At 40.8% G+C, this 22,180-nt stretch overlaps 1 protein-coding gene across 2 annotated transcripts in view; it reads right to left on the bottom strand.

The window, feature by feature from the left end:
* INO80 (INO80 complex ATPase subunit) overlaps nucleotides 1–22,180 on the bottom strand; it is a 122,534-nt gene that overhangs the window by 6,639 nt on the left and 93,715 nt on the right. For both annotated transcript variants that reach the window (XM_034661138.1, XM_034661139.1), the window contains exons 28-32: nucleotides 16,592–16,686; nucleotides 10,158–10,230; nucleotides 2,880–3,038; nucleotides 2,155–2,257; nucleotides 1,063–1,151 (exon numbers count right to left, since the gene is read on the bottom strand). In XM_034661138.1, coding sequence (XP_034517029.1) covers nucleotides 1,063–1,151; nucleotides 2,155–2,257; nucleotides 2,880–3,038; nucleotides 10,158–10,230; nucleotides 16,592–16,686 — 519 coding nt within the window. The remainder of the gene's footprint in view (nucleotides 1–1,062; nucleotides 1,152–2,154; nucleotides 2,258–2,879; nucleotides 3,039–10,157; nucleotides 10,231–16,591; nucleotides 16,687–22,180) is intronic.

Below are 22,180 nucleotides of genomic sequence, written 5' to 3'. Positions count from 1 at the left end.
TGATCATCAAGGTCATATGGCCAAAGCGACAAGGGACACGAGGCCCAATACAAGCTTGGATAAGGGGAAGAAGTCAACCTCCACTTACGACAGAATCAATTTTAACATGTGGCCACACAACATGCTTCAGACAAACTAAACAGTCCAGGGAAATGAAGCATGGACAACTATTGGGCTTAAGGACCCAGAGCTATCCAAATGCCTGAAGCTCATGGTAGCTATCTTGTTCAAGACCAGGGGCCCAACAAAGGCTGATAAAGATGGGAAGGGCAGCACAACCCAAACGTAAGCCAAACCCACCAGAAAAAAATTGGGACATACTTTCTGGAAGGTAATAAAATGGTTCTGAACCAACAATCCTTTGGTGCTAATCTGGGAACCTGGTCAGAACCAGTGGGCTGACTCCTGAAACACTGAAACAAGAATAAATCCTGAAGGCCTCACTTCGATTTACTTGTCAATAAAGACCAGGAATAAGGATCACTGAAATTAAAACTCTGGTAGAAACAGCAAGATAGGGAGAAATGTAAGCGGCACTACATTCCACTTTGTAGCTGGCTGGTGGGGTCAAGTGGGAAATATGAGAAAAGAGACAAAAAACAGCACACATCTTTGGCATAAATTAGAGAAAAAGAGATGAACAGACTGGCCAGTGATTTCTCTTTCCAACGGCAGACGACACTGAATGGAACACTAGCAGAATTAAGGTAGGATTGGACATAATGACCTCTTAGGCCCTTTCTACGATTCTATGGAATCTGTAATGTAAGTAAGATCCACCTTTTCCACATTTAGCTTTATGCTTTGCAACAGCCCTGACAAATGGTTTCCATAATTACATGTGACCACAGACAAGGTAGGTCTGCGTGGGGACTACTGGTCTACCAAGGCTGCATTTCTCCCGATCAAACGTCAATCAGCACAAAACCGTTACTTACCATATACAGCTGGAGCTGGATACCAACCAATAACCAAGATGATAAGCCATGTACCCAAGGCCTTTTTTGTAAGCACCACCCTGTCCCCCACCGGTCCCTGTCGGCCACCCGAACCTTGAGATACCTTCTCTGCATACTTTTCCCGCTTGCGCTTGCGCTCTTTGACTCGGTTGGTTTCCTCTTGCTGCCGTTTCTCTTCTTGCCGCAGTCTCACTATCAAGAAAATTAAAAAGATCTGAAGATCTGATGAAGTATCTGTGGTAATCATAATCCTCACTGTCTGAAATTAAGGTGGCCACACCATCTGATATTTATGTTCTAGGGTAGGACTTCTGTCTAGGGCAGATTAACTGGTAGTTTTTTTAACTTGGAGACAGAACAGAGTTCTTGGATTTTTAACAGTTTTGGGGTTCAAATTATCATTCAGTTTAACTGTCATGGGCCGTTCCTTGCCTTTATTCTTTCTCCTTTTCTTTTCAGCCTTTTATTTTTTTTTAATTTTTTTTAAAGATTTTATTTATTTATTTGACAAAGAGAGAGACAGCCAGTCAGAGAGGGAACACAAGCAGGGGGAGTGGGAGAGGAAGAAGTAGGCGCCCAGCAGAGGAGCCTGATGTGGGGCTCGATCCCAGAATGCCAGGATCATGCCCTGAGCCGAAGGCAGACGCTTAACGACTGAGCCACCCAGGCGCCCCTCTTTTTAGCCTTTTAATATCTCTGCATTGCACGATCAAGTATGGTTGTAGAGTCCTGAAAGGGTTTTAGAAGGTGGTGGCAAATATGAGCACTGTAAGAAAGGAGCCTCATACTTCCTGATGTGATGCTGACATCCTCAGGGGCTCACAAGGTAATTCTGAAACCAATTGTTCTCAAAAGCCAGCAATACATGGGACAAGTGCTACAGCAGTGTGTTTCTCCAACTTCTCCATAAAAACATTTCTTTGGGCAGAACAGAATAAATTCATTACTGCTGAGGAGTCTAGGGATATAACCTTCCTGATGCAAATTTATTCAAAGTCATAGTACTTTTAATATATATGAGAGTTTGTCTTCTACTCCATCACACATTCTTGTTCGGGTTTTAATATGTTATTAACATAAAAAATGTTTCTCCCCAAATACAGCCAAGGGGTCCTACCATTTTTGGATGGGTGGGGCCAGAGAAACATCTTTTGTAGGGAGGAGAGAGCTTTAGTAAGAGGTTTAGAGTACTTACATTTCTTCTCCAGTTCTTCGTCATCTAGAAGAAGACTAACCACCTCTTTGGGTTTCAAGGTATCTGGTTTGAAGTTCCCACCAGAAATCACCATCCGTTGAATCTATACCAAAGCAGATCAAACCATCACCACCAGGCACCCCATTTCGTATGGCTAATATCCAGAAAGAAGGCAACATCTCTCTCAATCTGCTCCTCTGGCGCTTGGATTCCCTATTTCTTCTCATTCATCTTACTGGCTCATCCAGATTATTTGTCCAACAGAAAGAACAATGAGAAGTTCTTTTGCTTGGGACTGCTAATTGATAGCTAGAAGATCCAATAATACTGAAATCAAGATAAAAAAACAACCCCCCCAAATAATCATTTCTTTGGAAACTAGCAAATCTGGCATACAACTTAGAGGCTGTCAAATTGAGAGTACTAGGATGAGAGCTCAAATGTCCTTCTTTCTTGCCCTGAATAGGAAAGTATGTGAAAAGGAGGACCATGACTGATGTCATCCTCCCATGAATGACAGCCCCATCTAGCCTGTAGACACCATTCAGCTAGAAAAGGAGTGAGGAATGAACAGCCAGGGCAGTACAGGACTTGATTATATTTTCTATTCAGAAGAACTTTCCGCCCCTTCCTGACCCACGGAAGGCAAGAGTCTTAGCCCAGTAAATGCGGTTGGACTTTCCAGCTTCACCACCACGACAGTACTTCCTCTGACTGCTGCTTACCTCACTCTTCTCCTTGGCTCGCTGCAGAATGCGTTCTTCAATGGTGCCTTTACAGATGAGCCGGTACACAGTAACCTGCTTTGTCTGCCCCAAGCGGTGGGCCCTGTCCATGGCCTGCTGGTCCACAGTGGGGTTCCAGTCGCTATCATAAAAAATCACCTGCACAGGCAGGACAAGAATACAGCAAAGACTGAGACACTCTTTTTTTTTTTTTTTTTTTTTAAAGATTTTTATTTATTTATGCGACAGAGAGACAGCCAGCGAGAGAGGGAACACAGCAGGGGGAGTGGGAGAGGAAGAAGCAGGCTCCCAGCAGAGGAGCCCGATGTGGGGACTCGATCCCGGAACGCCGGGATCACGCCCTGAGCCAAAGGCAGACGCTTAACGACTGCGCTACCCAGGCGCCCCAGACTGAGACACTCTTATGGCAAGACTGGGAATTCTGAAAGCAACCCAGCCACTTGTCATTTGCAGTAGTTTGATGCCAGATTTTCTCCTAGGATATTAAGATGAGCAGACATCCACTCATAAAACTAAGGCCATTTCTTCACTTGCTTTGGGCAAAATAGACATACTCTAGCTTTTTTCCCCAGGATTTTCATTTACAAAGAGGGGACAGCAATAATATTAACAGTTAATGAATACTTATCCGCCAGTCACTGTTCTAGTTGCTTTATGTGTATCAACTCACTTACATCCTACAATCACTATGATTTAGGTACTATTAAGAACCCCATTTTACAGATGAGGAAACTGAGACACATAGGAATTACAGAATTTATCCAAGATCACAGAGCCTAAGTACATGGTAGGCCTATGAGGCAGGGGATATGAAAGCCTTCTCTCTCTCTCTCTTTTTTTTCTCAAGTTTTCATGTATTTATTTAAGCAATCTCTACGCTCAACGTGGAGCTCGAACTCACAACCCCAAGATCAAGAGCTCCATGCTCTTCCAACTGAGCCATCCAGGCATCCCTGAAAGCCTTCTCTTTAACACTAAGCCTACCATGGTAAAGGATAGGCATGGCTTTCCTGGCATTCTCCAGTTCGTATTTCCTATCCCTTGAATTCAGCAAAGACATACTTAAGGGTTCCCTGGAAGCTACTTTTAGTTTGCTAAACAACAAACAAAAACAACAACAGAATGTACCCTCCCCTCCTCTATCCCACAAGGGATCCTATAGCCAACAGACTCCTGGGTCCTCAGCCCTGAGGCTACTACTGAATACAGGGGACCTTCTGAAAGAAAGCCAGCTCCAAATGGTCCTCATCTATATTCAAGCAAGTCACCATATCCAGCTACTGCTTCTTCAGAAATGAAGCTCTCCTTTTTACAGTCCCACTGTCCCTATCCTAGACAGGGACCTCATCACCTACACCTGGCTTGCTGTCTATGTCAGACCAGCAGGCTTTCTAGAACTCAGTCTCTCTTCTTTAGTCTTCTTTTAGTCTACTGTAGGCCACTCTACTTCCCTGCCAGTTATGCAGTAACACACCAAGTCCAAACTCCCCTCAACAATCAGTCCCTGCTATGCTGAGCCAACTTAATTTTTCTTCTTTTCTAAAATAAACACGCCCCTTCCTTTTTGTCAGAGAGGTCTCTTCAGCGCTCCTTACTCATGATTGTTTGCACCACTTTTTGATCAAGCTCTTTTTCTGACCTGTAGTCCCTCAATTCTTCCCTATTGGTCCTTTAAGGTTTGATTCAAGCTTCCCACTTTCAAGAAGGCCTCCCTGATTTCTCCTGCCTATAACAATGTCCCTTTTCCCTATTCCTCGTGGATTCCTACTAGAAATAATAATGGTTAAAATCTGTTCAGTGCTGGGGCGCCTGGGTGGCTCAGTCGTTAAGCGTCTGCCTTCGGCTCAGGGCGTGATCCCGGTGTTCTGGGATCGAGCCCCGCATCAGGCTCCTCTGCTGGGAGCCTGCTTCTTCCTCTCTCACTCCCCCTGCTTGTGTTCCCTCTCACTGGCTGTCTCTCTCTGTCAAATAAATAAATAAAATCTTAAAAAAAAAAAAAATCTTTTCAGTGCTTACAATGTATCTGGCACTAGTGTATGTACATATCTCGCTAAATTTTCATGAAAACCTTGTGTGTTTCCTTCATCTTATCAATCAGGAAGACACTGGCCCGAGCTCACAGTCCTAACAGTCACCCTCCACAACCTGCACTATTAACAATACCTTGAACTGCCTATCCTGGTCCAAGTTCTACTTAATCACTGACTATCTTCTATGGATGCCCAATTATTTCATGTGTATTATTTTAAAAATCTCCCTATCTAGTCATATTGCAGGACAGACAGCAGCCATCAGTGCAAAGTAGAATTCCACAAATACTAGTTGATTAATACTAGAATTTCTAAGGGAATTGATCAACACTGGACCAAGCCTAAAAATGTAAACTGAATGATTCACTCCAAAGTAATTTATTTGTTCTCTCTTTTAAAATTGGACACAATTCTGCCATTCTCTGCAGAACTCAGACTTTGAGTGAAGATGGACAAAAGGCACTGGCATTTTCAACACTCTTGCCTACAATAGTAAACCCCCCACTGGCTCTTTCTGATGCTGCTCCTTTTGTCTTGCTTTTATGTGTGGTATAATCCCGCAATTTTTAGTGTCAGAATCCTTGGGGAGAAAATTACTAACTGCCTGCCAAAGAAAAGAAAATCATTGTGAAAACTCACTGCTAATCCACAGTGTCCAAAGACCTAGGACTTCGAAGTACACAATGCTTGCCATTTGCAGAGAAGCAGAGCAAACCCAAAGACAGGATATTTTGGAGATTCAACAGGATATGCAAAATTCTAGAAAATCCACCTTAAACTTTCAGAGAGAACAAGGACAAGACAGAGTTAATGAAAATGAGGCCTCCGATTGGACTGGGGAGAAACTACTTGCCCATCACACCTAAAATGACTATTACTGGGAAATGACACGGGATGTGTCATCCAAAAGACAGTACCTTTAGTTAGTTACCTGAGCCCAAGGCAATGGTGCAGCAGGAATTCGTAATGGGAAGTTCTATATTATGAATCATTTCAGAGGTGCTTCCTTAACATTTACATTTTTTCCTGGAAGTCTCAGAGGCAATGAGACCTGATTCAACTTGGGTTTTCTGAGCTCATAAAAGGTAAGAAAATTAAAGCTAAGGAGACAGGTCAGCAATCTAACTTCAAAACAACCCACTCATTTAGTGGCTAATTATCATTTAAATGGGTTAAAAGAGGTGGGGAATTTGGGTGGACCAGAATAAAATAAGATCCTATTAAGAAAAATACTTAACCGGGAAAAAGAGTATGAAGTATATATAAACTAGTAAGTTAAAACCAAGAATGGGAGAAAAAAAACCAAGCCAGATAGATGGTTATTATCTAACCTGACAATGAAATGAACACTGAATCAATCAGGGCTTGAACTGGGGGCTGTGAGGAGACAATGCCCGCCACAGTGGGAAAGAGATGACACCTAGATTTGGTAATCAGGTTTATGGAGCTCAGTGAGACAATCTAGAGAAACACAAATAACAATTAAAGGATAAGAACTAACTTAGCCAGTAAAGATTAAAGCAAGTCAATGGATGGCCACAAAGCATAGCCCAGCAATGACTAAGGGGAAATATATTAATAGACAGCACCTTCATTAAGTTGTACATGCCAAGCTGGACAGGCACGAGGGGAGGAGGGAGGTGAGAGCTGAGAAGGGGTGGAGGCACTGGTTTTACAGATCAATGAGAGGGAGTTTCAGGGGATGAGGGAGTGAAATAGAAAACAGGAAAATTTCGAGAGGAACAACTGGAAAAAGTTGGACCAACACTTGAAGGGTGAAACTCTCACCCAAGAGAATGGGTGGAAGCTCAGGACCTTGGGAGGGCTGAAAGTTGTCTGTCCCATGTCACATGGGACATATAGGAATTCTTACATTGCCACCAAGAGAGAAAAGCTCCTCCTTCTCTCTCTACATGTGAGCATTTAAAACAGGTCTGACACAGGAACAAAACAAACAGTGAAGTTTTTAACAACCCCTCACTAAAGACAGTCAAATGCAAAGAGATCCCTACTTTAGGAAAAATATACAAAGAACAAAACAGGCAGCAAGGGGCCTTTAATCACACGCTAAAATCATGTTTTACTAATAGAGTGGGCAAGAGTCCCAGTGTTTACAAAATACATACTTATATATGCATTTTCAATCATAAGACATTAAGTTTTTCCTGACATTTTAGGCTGACTAACCTCTTCCTTGTCCATAAATGGTTCTGGGGAATCTTCCAAAGCTAAATAAATCTCAGGACAAAGGAAGAATGCCAGGCAAGCAGTTAAGCCTATTGTTTCTCTAATCTCATATGCACGCGTGCGCGCGCACACACACACCCCCCGTGCACTTCGACTTCACACAAAGCATAACCTAGAAATTCATTTCGATCTTGAGGAACATTTTACTGAGAAGTATTCCAGGAGGTTCTAATTTACAAGTGAGTCCCCAAGCCTTTCCCTCAAAATTAAATGTAAATTACTTTGGAATTGGGAACTCAGAATATTCAGAGCCTTTCTCTTTAGTCCCTAGGATGAAAAGGGAATTCCTACTTCTACTTCTCTAGCCATGGGTTCTGCCTACTTTGGTTCTTTGTGGCTGGCAGGAGCTCCTAACCTCCACAGGGCAAATTATGTGAATACTGGAAGCATAAAGCAGCATCTCCTCGCTCAAATGTGCTTTTTTTTTCCTTGACTATGCAAATAAATGACTAGAGGAACTATTCCATTTTTTTTAAAGATTTATTTATTTATTCAAGAAAGAGCACGCATGACCTGGGGGAGGGGCAGAGGGAGACAAAAGATACGCCCCCCACCCCGCCCAGCATACCCTGAGATACGACCTGAGCCGAAATCAAGTTTAACTGACTGAGCCACACAGGCGCCATAGGAACTATCCCTGACGAAACCACAGACCAAACCTGAGATTGGCAGGCTGAGATGCATTTTAATCACATGAATTTATGCTATCTACTGAACTCCAGACCCTGCTGCCTGGGTGACCTTGCCCCTTAGTGTTTGCTAAGAATCTTGAGCTGAATACACCCCAAACCAAACTCTTGATTTCTCCTCTCAAACCCCTTCCTCCTGGCATCTATCCCTTAATTAGTAATTGAGGTCTCCATCATTCCAGTTGCCTCGGTCAAACGCCTTGGAGTTTTGACACCTCCTACACATCCCATATCCAATGTAGCAGCAAACTCTACTGCTTGTGCCCCTCAAATACATGCAAATTCCTATTATTCTCCCCACCTCCACTGCTTCAACCCTTATCCAAGTCACCATCACCTTGCGTCTAACTCCTTTTTTTTTTTTTAAAGATTTATTTATTTGACACAGAGAGAGAGAGACAGCCAGAGAGAGAGGGAACAGAAGCAGGGGGAGTGGGAAAGGAAGAAGCAGGCTCCCAGCAGAAGAGCCTGACGTGGGGCTCAATCCCAGAACTCCGGGATCACGCCCTGAGCCGAAGGCAGACGCTTAATGACTGAGCCACCCAGGCTCTCCGTTGCGTCTAACTCCTAACTGAACTTCCTGCTTCTACCTTTCTCCTTGTAGATCTTCCCACCCTACTACTCCCCCAAAGCCAGAGGGACATATTTAAAACCCAAGTCAAATCAAGTTACCTCTCTGTTCAAATTTTTCCAGTGGCCTCCCATCTCAAAAGTCTTACTACGGCCCATGAAGCCTTCCACGATCTAGTTCACAACACTTATCTGACAACCTTTCCCCCTCATCCTTCTGTTCCATCTACAAAGGGCTGCTTGCTATGGCCTGATCATGCCAAGCATGTTTTTGCCACAGGGCTTTGCAGTTATCTCTTTGCCTGGAATGCTCTTCCTTCTGCCAGATACATGCTTGGCTTGTTTCCTCACTCTCTTCAGATCTTGGCTCAAGTGTCACCTTATCAGAGAAGCTATACCACTGCGTATAAAACCACCACCCCCGATCATGAATGGGGTCTTGAAGAATAAACAGAAGTTTACCAGGTGGAAGAGGCACTGAGCAAACAGTTCATGCAGCATTTTAATACAGTATGGTACATTCAGGCACAAGAAGTCAATCATTATTTCTGGAACGTAAAATTCTGGGAAGGGGGAAGTCAATCTGGCAATTAGACTGGAAAGGATAAAGGCCACAAAATGAAGGGCCTTGTATGCCATGTAAAGGAGCCTATCCTTTGTCTGCCCTGAAGCCTTGTGGAAACCTGGTTAACTGGCTGATGAGCTTAACATGCCAAAGAAGGTACAGCTGAGTCCTGTGGTTGATATTCTACTAGGTGATGTCACAGAACCTGCTTTTCTTTCTTGAAGTCAGGCAAGCTCTACCATACAGCAGTAAATAAGGAGAGAGAGTGGACACAGCCTGGGGTGGAGGCTAGGAAACACGGGCTCTAGTTCTAGCTCTGCAGCTTGTGAGTCTATTCAAGCCTCTTCCCCCTTCTACCTCATCTCTCCATGACCCTCCAGAGTTTGCATCTTCATCCCATTTCTGGAATTTTCATGCTCTGTGTTTCACAGAGAAGCACCACTCTGTATTTCACAGAGAAGGACCACAACAGCCACATAAAATGCCGTTTTGTGTCATACTTGCTACAAAACAATTTCCCACTTACGCATTTTTATGTCTCAAGGTTACTAAAATTGTAATTAAAACATATTTGAACACTGGGAATAATTCTGAGATTCAAAAGGAATGCTCTTTTCCATTTTAGTCAACTGAAGTATTCTTCCAAGGAGACTGGGTAAGAAAGGATAAATAATTTGATACAATGTCTTTACTTTTTAAATTACCAATTTCATTGCTCTCCAACCACCTTTTGAAGTTTGGGATTAAAAAGTATGACTTCTTCCCCTGGTGGAATAATGCATAAGAGCAATAAAACAATCATTTCAGATTTGTTCAGTTATAGCTACTAAAAAAAATTGTTAATCCAGCCAGATTATTTAAGTCTGTTTATTCACTGAGCTACTCCAAGTGTCTAGAACAGTATCAGACACATAATTGGCATTCCCTAAATATCTGTTGAATGAATGTGTAAGAAACTTATTCACAGAGAATGGACAGAAAAGTCCAGAAGGAAAGCTAAAATGTCTTAGTTCCAGCCAAAATGCAACTATTGTCTTTTAACATAATGAGGCAAAGAAATAAAAAGTGTGACCCAAAGCGAAGGGTAATACCAACCGAACAACATATTTTTACTAGAAAACCTGCACATCTGGTATGTTGTGTTCTCTTTACTTACTGTATCTGCAGCAGTGAGATTGATACCCAGTCCTCCAGCTCGTGTGCTTAGCAGGAACACAAAGATGTCATTCCTGCAGAAAAGGGAAGAAGATACGTTAAAAGGGAATACTAAAAGAAAAAGACGGCATGTGACAAAAGATAAGGATCTCTGAAAACAGAATAGTGTCCAGGGCTAAAGGTTACCCAGGCCTGATCCACATTTCTTGACACATTTTACCAAGGTGCTCTGATGTTAAAATGAAATCATGGTTGTCATCTTCTAATTTGCAGATATACTTCTGCTGCCCACTAATACTGACAGACTCATAGGCAATGTAATTACAAATGTAGCAAATATAATAGAAAAATATGTTATCATGGAAGTAGTTATGTAATAGTCATTGTTCAAACAAGTCAAACCGCTCCTAGTTCATACAGAGGGGACAAAAATCAGTATTCCTTGGTGCTTCCCCCAGGAGTCATGACTTTCGATAATTTGGGAACTAATGATTATAATTCCCAAAGTACTCATTTTCAGAAGAATAAAGTCAGTTCCAGAAAAATGACCCTGAGGTCAGGACTAGGACACAGCTCATGACTTCTATATCTTAAGCTGAACTTAGTATCAATCTATGGAGACAGGCTGGAATTAAAGTACTTTTTAATGAATGGCAACATAACACTGATGGTTAGATATAGTTGTCTTGACATCCTTCGTCCTTTTACAGAATTACAAATAAACCAGTAGATGCCACTGCCACTCATTCAGACAACAAATATTTACTGAATACCTTCTAGAAACAAGGCCCATGTCAGATCACAGCAAGCAAGCTTGGACTGTAAGATTTATCTATGTACACACATACAATTAAGGGCTCAGTTTGAACCCAATTCTTGCATATTTTTAAAGACTCTCTTGCATTTTCATGTTCTTGCTACCCGACGTTATTTTCCAAAACATTTGAGAGAGAAGGAACTCCATTATACCAGTGAGCAAACTTTACAGTCCTTTAAATCAAGCTGCTAATCTCTTTTCTCATGATTAAAATGAAGAGTACAACTAGAAATTCATTTAGACCAGTGTTATTCAAATTGAAAGTCACACCTATTACTGGTCATGAAATTAGTTTGGTAGATCTGGACCACATTAAAGAAATAAATTAAAGAATGGAACAGAACAGATTAGAAAATATTGTAATACAGGGGCACCTGGTTGGCTCAGTCAGAAGAGGATACGACTCAAGTTTAGATATGGCACAGAGGTACTAAATCCCAATGTTAAATAAATTTTATTCTGCTGGTTCCCAAACCCCCTCAAAAACAAAGGAAACACAGTGATATCAGTATGCTCTCATTCCTTGATGCTCTTCTTCCTTGGTAAAGTCATTTGACTGCTGAAGGTCTGTTTCCTGGATTATAAAATGAGGATGCTCTGAATATAGCTGAAGTGACTATGTGATGACATATCAACAGTAAACATGAGTATCAGTGAAGGAACTATTTTGAAATTAGCCTCCTGATTAATCACCAAGCTGTGCTGGTCCTAGAGAAATCTGTTCATTATTTGCATTTAGTTAAACACAAGGTTCCTAGAGGCAGGAATGATAACAAAGTATGTCTGCAGGCCTGTTATAAGGCCAGATATTCCAAAAGCTATATACTCCCACTGAAGTTCTACTAGTTTATCCTTGAATTTTATCAAGTTTAATATTTCATAATTTTATTTAATTTATAAAATGTCCTTGTTTATAGTTAATACATATAGGGCAAACCAGAAAGTTAAAAGACACATGCTAGTTTGCAAACACATTTTCCCATAGATATGAGATAATGTAAATGGAAGCTTGATACCTCACACAGTATCTAACCACTGTGAGGCTGCAAATAAAAACCAATTGAGCTTTCCAGGGGTGTACTAATCTCTACAGAAAAATTCTTCCCTCTCTGACCCTGAGAAGACTGCTCCTCCCCATACTTCTCTCCTGCTTTGGTGGATACAGAAGCAGTGGTCAAAGGCTTCTCTTCAATACCTGTGTGAGAGCTGGTGGAACCACCCAAAGGCTAGGACTCTTGCTAATTCCTAAAGAAGTCCAGAGCCTGAGCAAGGGGTAGGCATGGGGGAAGGGAGATGAGACAGGGAGGGAGGTAGAAAGCAGTTAGGAACTGCAATATATGGAAGAGTAGAGGCAGGGGTGCCTGGGTGGCTCAGTCGGTTAAGCATCTGACTGTTGATCTCAGCTCAGGTCTTGATCTCAGGATCGTGAGTTCAAGCCCCATGGGGCGCCTGGGTGGCTCAGTGGGTTACGCGTCTTCCTTCAGCTCAGGTCATGATCCCAGTGTCCTGGGACCGAGCCCTGAGTCAGGTTCCTTGCTCAGTGGGGAGCCTGCTTCTCCCTCTCCCTCTGCCTGCTGCTCCCCCATTTGTACTCTCTCACTGTCAAATAAATAAATAAAATCTTTAAAAAGGGGGAGGGTGGAGGCAGAAAGATAGGTCATTTCCATAGTCTGGACAGCCAGAGGTAAGTCCCCAGATATGGTAATCAATTACAAACAGGGACCATATGTAGAAAAAAGCAGTGAAGGGAATCTAGGTAAAAATAAATCAGTAGCAAAACTTAGAAATGTAACAGTGGAAAACACCTTTTTTCTGGATATTAATTATGTATTGAAAAGATGCCTTTTAATGATAAGGTTAGATGGTAAGCAGCAAGGTTTGACAACTTTATCATATTGAAATGGAAAGATAAGGACTATGGAAACCTTGGGTTGTTAAAATAAACTACTGTCCATCCTAGAACACACTGCTGGATCATTTATAAACAAAAACATCTAAATCAAACTGCTGAAAAGTTCCTTTCAACTTAATAAATCTAGTATTGATAATGTGAATTACTGTTTTGGGGGTTCTGACTAAAGGGAAGAAAACAGAATCCCTGAAGGCAACATGATGGTCTGGGTGCCCTCTAGGGGGCTGAAAAAGAATTTCAACTCAGGGTTTCCACTGGAACAGGCCTCAGCAAGCTGGCTTCTGGGTGGTCTGTGAAGGAGCCTATGAAATCATGTAGCAAAGACATGCTTAGGTCTCACTCTTATTCTTGTTTAAGGACCCACTGAGGCCACTCTGCACCAAAATACCCAAAGAGTCCCGGGCATGCAGCCTGACTGTAATGAAGATTTGCTCAATGACTGAAAAAGAGCCAGAATGAAAGAGGCTAGAACTCTACAACACTCTCACCAAGGAAGAAAAATTGATGCTACACTCACTTTTTCTCATGTTTTCCAAAGGGTCGCTCTGAGGGATCAGATGTTGTGGGGGGGGGGGGCTGATCCATTTGGTAAATGTCATGGGGTAGGAGGAAGGGAAGCAAAGGCCGAGGCAATCCAGAGAAAAGACCTTGTGAATGGCTTCTAGGATCACGCACTGATCACATGTTCTGAATGTTGCCCAGTCAGGACATCCTGGCCAAACAGTCTTTAGTCTCAGTCGGACTCTTTCCTGGAAGGATCCCTCATAAATAAATCTTGTATGAAGGGAATGTAAATGGCTTTTTATAGGAGTTCTTGTTTACTCTGGCTGACCTTTGAGCCACAGGGCTCTCCAGTTGAAACTACTTTTTTTTCTTTTGATGTCTTTTCATTAATAATAATGAAAATATTTGGCAAGGCATGCTTTTTTGTTTTCAAAAACACCTGTCTTTTTCTCTATATTAGGCTACATAAGCCACTCAAATTTAGAAGTTGATAACTTCTTCCCATTTAGAGGTCTGCTGGATAAGCTTCTTATCAGCATAGGCACAGTTCAAACTCTATGTATGAGAAGAAGAGATTATGTCCTACTCATAATTCCAACTCCAGTCACTACCTACCTCATCATGTAGGCACGGAAGGAGACATTAGTCTCTTTTTTTTTTTTCATTTTGCCTATTATTAGACACAGGTGTTAAAATAATGATTTCTCAAATGTTGAATCTTAATAAAAATCACTGCTCTCTAAATAACTCTCAAGTGTAGGGTCTGGAAGCCTAAGTAAGGTTTCCCAAGAAAGCTGTATAAAGCAAATATTTACTAAACACATCCAATATAATTAATGGTGAAAATACCCTTCTTTCCGAGCTAAACTTTTCACAACTATTGTGTGATACTGGGATTTTCCCAAACAGCTGTTCCACAAGTTAAACAGAAGTTTTCAGAAGTAATAAATTAGATATATCTACTAGCTCTTTCCACTAAAAGACCACTGTAAAATATACTTAGCCTGGGATCTCATGTCCGCTGGGTCAGCTAGAAGAAGAGCTGTACCTCTATAATTCAGAAGATTGAAATCACTATAAATCAACATACTACAGCTCTGGTCGGACTCTACGCTGGCAGAACTTTCTACAGAGCAATGTGATAATTTGCAAAGTCTTAAATATGCATATCCCTTCACTAAGTAATTTTCTTTGTCTGAATCTCTATTAAGAAAATTAAAATGGTGATAAAACTTTGTAAACAAAGATACTCACTCAACATTTTAACAGGAGAAATTTGGTATAAATATACAGTGTAATGGAATATCAGTCATTAAAAAAGACTTTTTAAATGATACGTGAAGATGTTTAATATATAATGTTAAGTGGAAGAAATCAGGACACACAATCATATCTACAATATGGTAACAACATGTAAATGCAACCACACACATATTAAAGACCAGAAGAATATACGTAAGAGTTGAAGCAGGCAAGAAATAAGTAAAACATGTTTCATTTGATTTCAGAATCAAGAAAAGACTAAGGTCAGCTGGTAAAAAAATTTTTCTGGGGGGCGCATAACAACATGATGGGGTTTGGAGACACTATAGTTGACCCTTGAACAATGCAGGAGGGTAAGGGGAGCCAACCTCCTGACACAGTCGAAAATCTGGATATAACTTTTGACTCTCCAAAAACCTAACTATTAATAGCCTACTGTTGACTAGAAGCCTTACCAATAATATTAGCAGTTGATTAATACATATTTTGTATGTTATGTGTATTTTATATTGTAATCTCACAATAAAATAGAGAAAAGTTATTAAGAAAAGCACAAGGAAGAGAAAATACATTTATAGCACTGTTTTATATTTACTGGAAAAAAATCCACGTATAAGTGGACCTGCACAGTTCAAAACCATGTTATCTGAGGGTCAACTGTATCATACTTATACATGTCTAAAATAATCAATTTAAGAATCTGCCAATAGCTTCTGCTAGGTTCAGATCTATGTGTGTGTGGGAGAGAGAAAATGAATGGTTAGGCCATCCACACAGTTGCAACAAGGTAACCAAGTGAAATAGGTTCAAAGCAGATCTTCCCCCTCCTCCCCCTCCATTGTTGGTTACACAACCACTCGAATTCAGCCGTATAGTTTCAATTTAGGAGTTACTGGCTTGAGTGTAAGACTAAACCAAAACAGGTTTTATCTCCTTCCTTGTGCTTCATTATAAAGCAGCATGCAATAGCAGAAATTATCAATCAGAGGGCACTCTATGCTGAACTATGAATTTGCTTTAGGCTAAATTGTTTTATATCTGACGTAAACCATGCTTTAAAACTGAAATGAAAGAAATTAAAAATTATAACCTAAATACAAATGACTATGTGCTTACTTTTCTTCCCAAGAATTTAAAACTTAAATATTAACAAACCTATGCGATTCAAGTCCAAAAATTCAGAATTGTTGTGATTTATAGCACACTAAGATCTACTCTATTTAGTTATTCCAGGTCTAAGGAAGAAAATTCAAGGGTGGAGGTCAGCAGCCCTGTTCCTGGCTAGTGGAGTCTGGCTTTCTCCTTGGAGGGTGCAGTAACCAGACTCTGCTTATTACAGTGAGAACCCGCACTTAGGATAATTATGGCTCTGTAAGCCATCAGCATCCCGCAGGCGGTATTTGAAATTTCATAGGCTCATTATCAGGTGGGAGAAGTACTGTAACTGAGAGCTGCCAGCTGAGTGGACTGTGCATCACTGCGGTCTGCCACACGGTAGTATTACTACAGTACTGGAGGAAGAGCAGGAGAAAGGAAGGTATTTTTCTTTAAAATCCACTATAAGTCAATATTCAGAATAGCCACTGTTAACATTTAGAAATACAGCATTGTGGATTTCTTTCTACATATATATTATCCATATAAAGGAGGAGGATCTTGGTTCATACACAGAAATAATTTCTTTTATTGCCCAAATAAAAGGGTGCTGATTTGGTAAGAAGGCATATTTTGAATACAAAAATTATCGAGTATTCATTTTCTCTCTCTCTCCCACACACAAATAGATCTGAACCAATATAAACCGATTTACCTACCTCTTAAAATGACTATATCATGATTGCTTAACAATATGAGATATGTTGACATTTCTTTTAAACTCATCATCTTAAGCACTAAAGGAAAATCAAGTGAGAATTTTCGTAATTTCTATTAACGTTACCTGTTCTGAAAATCAGCAACCATGTCCCGCCTCTCTGAGATCTTGGATGAGCCATCAAGCCTCATGTAGGTATGCTTCCTGTAAACCATGTATTCCTGCCAATCAGAGTAAACAAACAGAAGTCAGATGCAAATTACTGTATTCCAATTCCCACAATCTCTACCCACCTTCCACCTCATCCTTACTGGGGGCAAGTCATTATACCCTGAGTAAGAAGAAAGTAATCTCAAAAGCAGAAGAACTTAACTTGTAAATGAATTTACTGCCAGTATATGAAAATTGGGGGTATCGTGAAGACTACAGCCACCCTCAATTTCAACTTGGAAACCAATCATATTCCTGCAGATTTCAGTAGGTTTCATAAAAATAAACCAACAAAATAAAATGAAATTTCCAAACAAAAATGGCCTTTCAGTCAGCGACCAGATATTTCTCACAGCTATGGAATATCTAGTTTTCCTTCCCTAAGTAACTCGCCCTAGTGTTTTTCTCCCCAACATATCCTTGCTGACCAATATCCTTGAGTTTACAGCCTAAGTTTTCTTCTCCCAGCAGGGCACGCATCCTCGTTAAGTGAAGGCTAGGCATCAGAGTAAACAGAAGACAAGGTAACTTTCCATGGCAGAGCATGTTCTGGACATTACCTGTAAGAGGAATTACAATTTTAAAGAATGGAGAAAAAACTTCAAGAGATGCAATGGAGAGAACATAATGCCATTTTTAAAAGCTGCAATTCCTCTTACAGATGATGTCCAAATGAGCACTGATTTCCTCTTTCCTACCCGATTATATGGATTACATTTCAAAAAGTCCATTTGTAGAGGAACCATTATCCAAAACGCAACACAGCTGCCCATTTATAAGAAACACCATGAAACAATTATTTCAGTTCTAAAGTAATTTTTTTCTATTGAAAAAGACCAGTTATTTCTACATTTGGGAGATGTCTGTGTTAATTCTCTACGGTCAAATGTTCGTTTACTGCAATATTCTCTTATGTAGCTCTTATTATACCTGGCTGGGTATCCGAGCACACAAGGTTGCTAGAGCTGGGGACGGCCAGTACAGTGCATGTGGCAGCCCACTCTCAGAGCAAGCGAGTACCAAAACTCCTTTAATGGCTTGACAGAGGTCTCTGGCTAGAGTACCTATGAGGCGAGGCTGGTTGACAAAGTAGACAACCTCATCGAGGTAACATCTTCATTGTGGTTTGTATATATTTTTACTCTTTTTTTCTTTCTGAAGTGGCTCTTTAAGGGCTTTGATAATCAAAGCGGGATAGGACATATTCAAAGGAGAGTTTCAAGTTCATATTTAGTGGTATGGCGGTATAATGGGACTGGATTAATAGCAGAAGAGTAAGGGGTGTTTTAGATAAGGATTCAGGGGAAAAGATGAAAAATGAGAGCATGAGGATAGTTTTTAGAGACTAGCTATAGCTTGGTAGCTAATCCAATCAGGGATGCTGCCATCCAGAACACCCAACTACTCGATTCTACACAGAGATATGTGCAGGTTGGACTTCTACCACAAGGTGGGCTTTCTGCACAGGCACTCTTGCCTTCTGAACCAGAACTCCTAACCTCAGTAAGCACTGATGAATGAATCTTGGAGAACTTACTGTTGACATCAGTTATATGTCAAGGTCAGCATGACACCAGAGATACTAATCCTAGACCATAATCAAACCAACGCTGATTACAGAGAGCCTGTTACTGAGGCAACAGAAGTGCAGCTTTTCCGTTTACTGCTTTAAGCCTTGGCTCTCCTACCCAGGGCAGCAGTGGGATTTCAAAAGGCTTAGATGAGTTTAGATCCGATTTCAATAAATAGCTTCAAAACAACAAGTAAATGGACATGAAAAAAGCAGTTAAAAGCAGAATAGAGGAATGTCTACATCCTCACACCACAGAAAAACAGCTAAAAGATAAAGGCAGAGATTAAAAAAAGCAATTAAGTATTTCCTTCATTCACAAACTCTGGCTATACCAAAGCTATTTTATTTTTATTTTATTTTTTTTAAAGATTTTATTTATTTATTTGACAGAGATAGAGACAGCCAGCGAGAGAGGGAACACAAGCAGGGGGAGTGGGAGAGGAAGAAGCAGGCTCATAGCAGAGGAGCCTGACGTGGGGCTCGATCCCCTAACGCTGGGATCACGCCCTGAGCCGAAGGCAGACGCTTAACCGCTGTGCCACCCAGGCGCCCCCCAAAGCTATTTTAGATGTGTCTCTAAAATTCTCGGTGGTTTAGAAAAGACACTTCATTTACTCTGGAAAGAAATGCCTCATTTCTTTCAAACTCTAATTTCAAGACCTCAAACTCCAAATTCAAGACCACTTCTATGCTTAGTTCAGCTTTCCTATGATCTAAAAAGATCTAAAGATTTAAAAATCAAATTCCATTTTGTTAAAATCAGAACACAAATGCTAATAATAAATGATAAGTCATAGCACTGTGAATATTTATGTATATTTATATAATCTCTACACCCAACGTGAGGCTTGAACTCATAACCCTGAAATAAGAGTCACATGCCCTTCTGACTCAGCCAGCCAGGTGTCCCTCTAAAATTTATTTTAAAAATCTATCTCATATATATATATATATCTCCATCTAACAATCTTTACATCATAAGGTTTTCTAAGATCCATTTTATATAGTTTCAGTCATGCCCCAACTCTTTGTAGTTCATTCCCATGTCTGAGGACCGCTGCTGGCTGATTTTACTATGGTCACTTGCTGGATGACTTTACTATGGTCTGTAGGAACTGTGTCATGCTTAACACTCCCGTGCATTAAAGAAGGCTTATGGAACAGAAAGATGAACCATTATCCAGTCCTTCCTAACACAAGGTACTCTGTAGACAACAAGGCTATCTCTTATCCAAGTCCCTTTTGGTATTTAGGAAAGACTTAGAAAATGATCCACCAGTATGATTAAATTTCCTGGAGCCTGGTAAAGCAATTCTTTTTGCTCCACTTAAAGAAGCAAAGAGAGAAGAGAAACCAAATATAGACCTTCTTCTTCCAGAAGTCTCATAATTTAGTATCCTCCTTTAATTAGATAAATATGAACATGAGTAGTCTCAAGTGGATTCTTGTGGATCAATAACTACTAAGCAAAGTAAATTCTAACACTGCTTGAACTAATAAAATAAAAATTATGGCTTTTAACATTTAGGAAGTCTTGAGAGCTATACAGTCCTAGCAGATACTATTTTTAAAAATTATTGAAGAAGCCAAAGGGATTATGGACAAGATGTACTCTTGGTATTTGAATAGTGATTCTCAACCAGGATTAAAAATACATGTGCCTGGACCCACCCCAGGGATTCAGACTCTGTAGGTTTGGGATAGGGCCCGGACTGGTTTATTTTTAAAAAGCTCAAAGATGAGTGCAATAGATACCCTATATCTGCAGCTGAGAACCACCATTACAAAGAGAAGGCAGGACGGGGTCCCTCAGAATCTTGCTATTGCAGCACGGCCTTCAGATGCGCGGCACTGGCAACACCTGCAATTTGTTAAAAATGCAGAATTGAGGGGCACCTGGGTAGCTCAGTCAGTTAAGCATCCGACTCTTGACCTCAGCTCAGGTCTTGATCTCAGGGTTGTTGAGTTCAAGTCCTGTGTTGGGCTCCACGCTGCGTGTGAAACCTACTTTTAAAAAAAATGCAGAATTGAAAGATATACCCCATAACTAATGAATCAGAATTTGTGTTTTAACACGTATTACTTGTAAGTACATTTAAGTTTGAGAAACACTGTTGCAGAATAATATCCTTATACTATTTTAAAAGAACTGGAACTTTTTCTTTTTCCAAGTGAAATCTTGTATGAAACCCCTCTAAGGGCTCCTAGGTGGCTTAGTTGGTTAAGCATCTGCCTTTGGCCCAAGTCATGATCTCAGGGACCTGAGACTGAGTTCTGTGTGAGGCTCCCCTGTTCAGCGGAATCTACTTTTCCCTCTCCCTCTGCCCCTGCTCATGCTCTCTCTCTCAAATGAATAAATAAAGCCTTTAAAAAAAAAAAAAAGAAACCCCTCTAATATAAAATTGATAAAAAGCATTATTACTCTGGTTGATGAAGAAGGGGAAGTCCAGGGCCCCATCTGCTCAATCTCTACTACGTTTCCTGTCCTCTATCCCACCCTACCAGTTTGAAAACCACTCCTGGAATACACATTGAGAAGACAAGTCGGCTCCGGATCAGATCTGTAAATTACTTTTAAATCAGTAGCTGCAGAGGTATCAGTATAATTCAAAATACTTTCCATAAGTACCCCTCACTCCTTTAAAGTACGTTAAATAAAAGCAAACACTCACACACCCAGTGGTGTATTACAAGGGACCAGGTTCATCTTGAAGGAGTGATGATGATGGTGGCTAGCACTTACTGAGCATTTACTAAGTGACAAACACTATTCTGTACATTTTACCTGGTTTTGCCTATCTAATCCTCACTATAGTCGTCTTTAGGATAGGTGTTGTTATCGGCCCTCCCACATAACAGACGTTAAGTAAGGTCTCCAACGTTACATAGGCAGCAGGTAATGAAGCTAGGATTGGAACTCAAGTTAATTGGTGCCGGAGCCTCTCGCTTAATCCCTTTACTGCTTTCCACATGGAACGGAAGCTCACCACCACCAGGGAAAAAAAGATGGTTGTAGTGTGTCGGGGAGAAGCCACAAAGGTTAATACATGTTGCTCATAACCTCCACCCACTATCATCATAAAAAAAGGATAACTGGGCATTTGAAAAAATAAAGGCAAATGTTTGTATGTCTCTAACTTGAACCTTCCGTTCTGAGTCTTCTTTTCTCTTTCAAAGTTGCCTCTGCTATTCACTTCAACCCAATTTCACTCTCCCAAAACAAACTGGGGGAAAGACTCAGTATGATCCACAAACCTGCAGAACTGGTGTAACTATTTCCTGAACATGCCACTTTCCATCTTTGGGGTATATCACCAGCAAAAAGTAAGACTCCTCTCAGTCTCTATTACAGTTGTAATTGCACCAAATGAGTGAAATATGCAGCCACCCTTCCCTTATCTAATACAAAGAATCCTGTGGAGCAAGACCTAATTACAAGGCATACATAGGCCCATCATAATCTGCCTTCACCCTACGTGTGTTATTCCCTTTTCTCCTACACCATATGCTCCAGTCACACTGAGCTAGTCTGCCCCAAATGTCTTATACCTTCCCATCTCTGTGCCTTTTTACATCTGGCTTCCTTAGTCTGGAATGCCCTTCTCGCTGATGGTTAAAATTCTATTTAAGTTACTATCAGTGGGAACCCCTCCTCAAGTGACCCAGTTAGAAATAAACGTATCCATCTTGCTATCTTCAGCTCTGTTAATGGTTCATTTTGGGCACTGGTATCAGGGTACACTTGACAGCTCTGTGTGTGTGTGTGTGTGTGTGTGAGATATATCCTCCACTAGATACACTTCTTTTTTTTTTTTTTTTTAAAGATTTTTTGTTTATTTATTAGACAGAGATAGAGACAGCCAGCGAGAGAGGGAACACAAGCAGGGGGAGTGGGAGAGGAAGAAGCAGGCTCATAGCTGAGGAGCCTGACG

This window comes from Ailuropoda melanoleuca, chromosome 5, assembly GCF_002007445.2.
Source record: "Ailuropoda melanoleuca isolate Jingjing chromosome 5, ASM200744v2, whole genome shotgun sequence".
Taxonomy (NCBI): Eukaryota; Metazoa; Chordata; class Mammalia; order Carnivora; family Ursidae; genus Ailuropoda; species Ailuropoda melanoleuca.
This window is presented reverse-complemented; position numbering and strand designations above follow the sequence as displayed.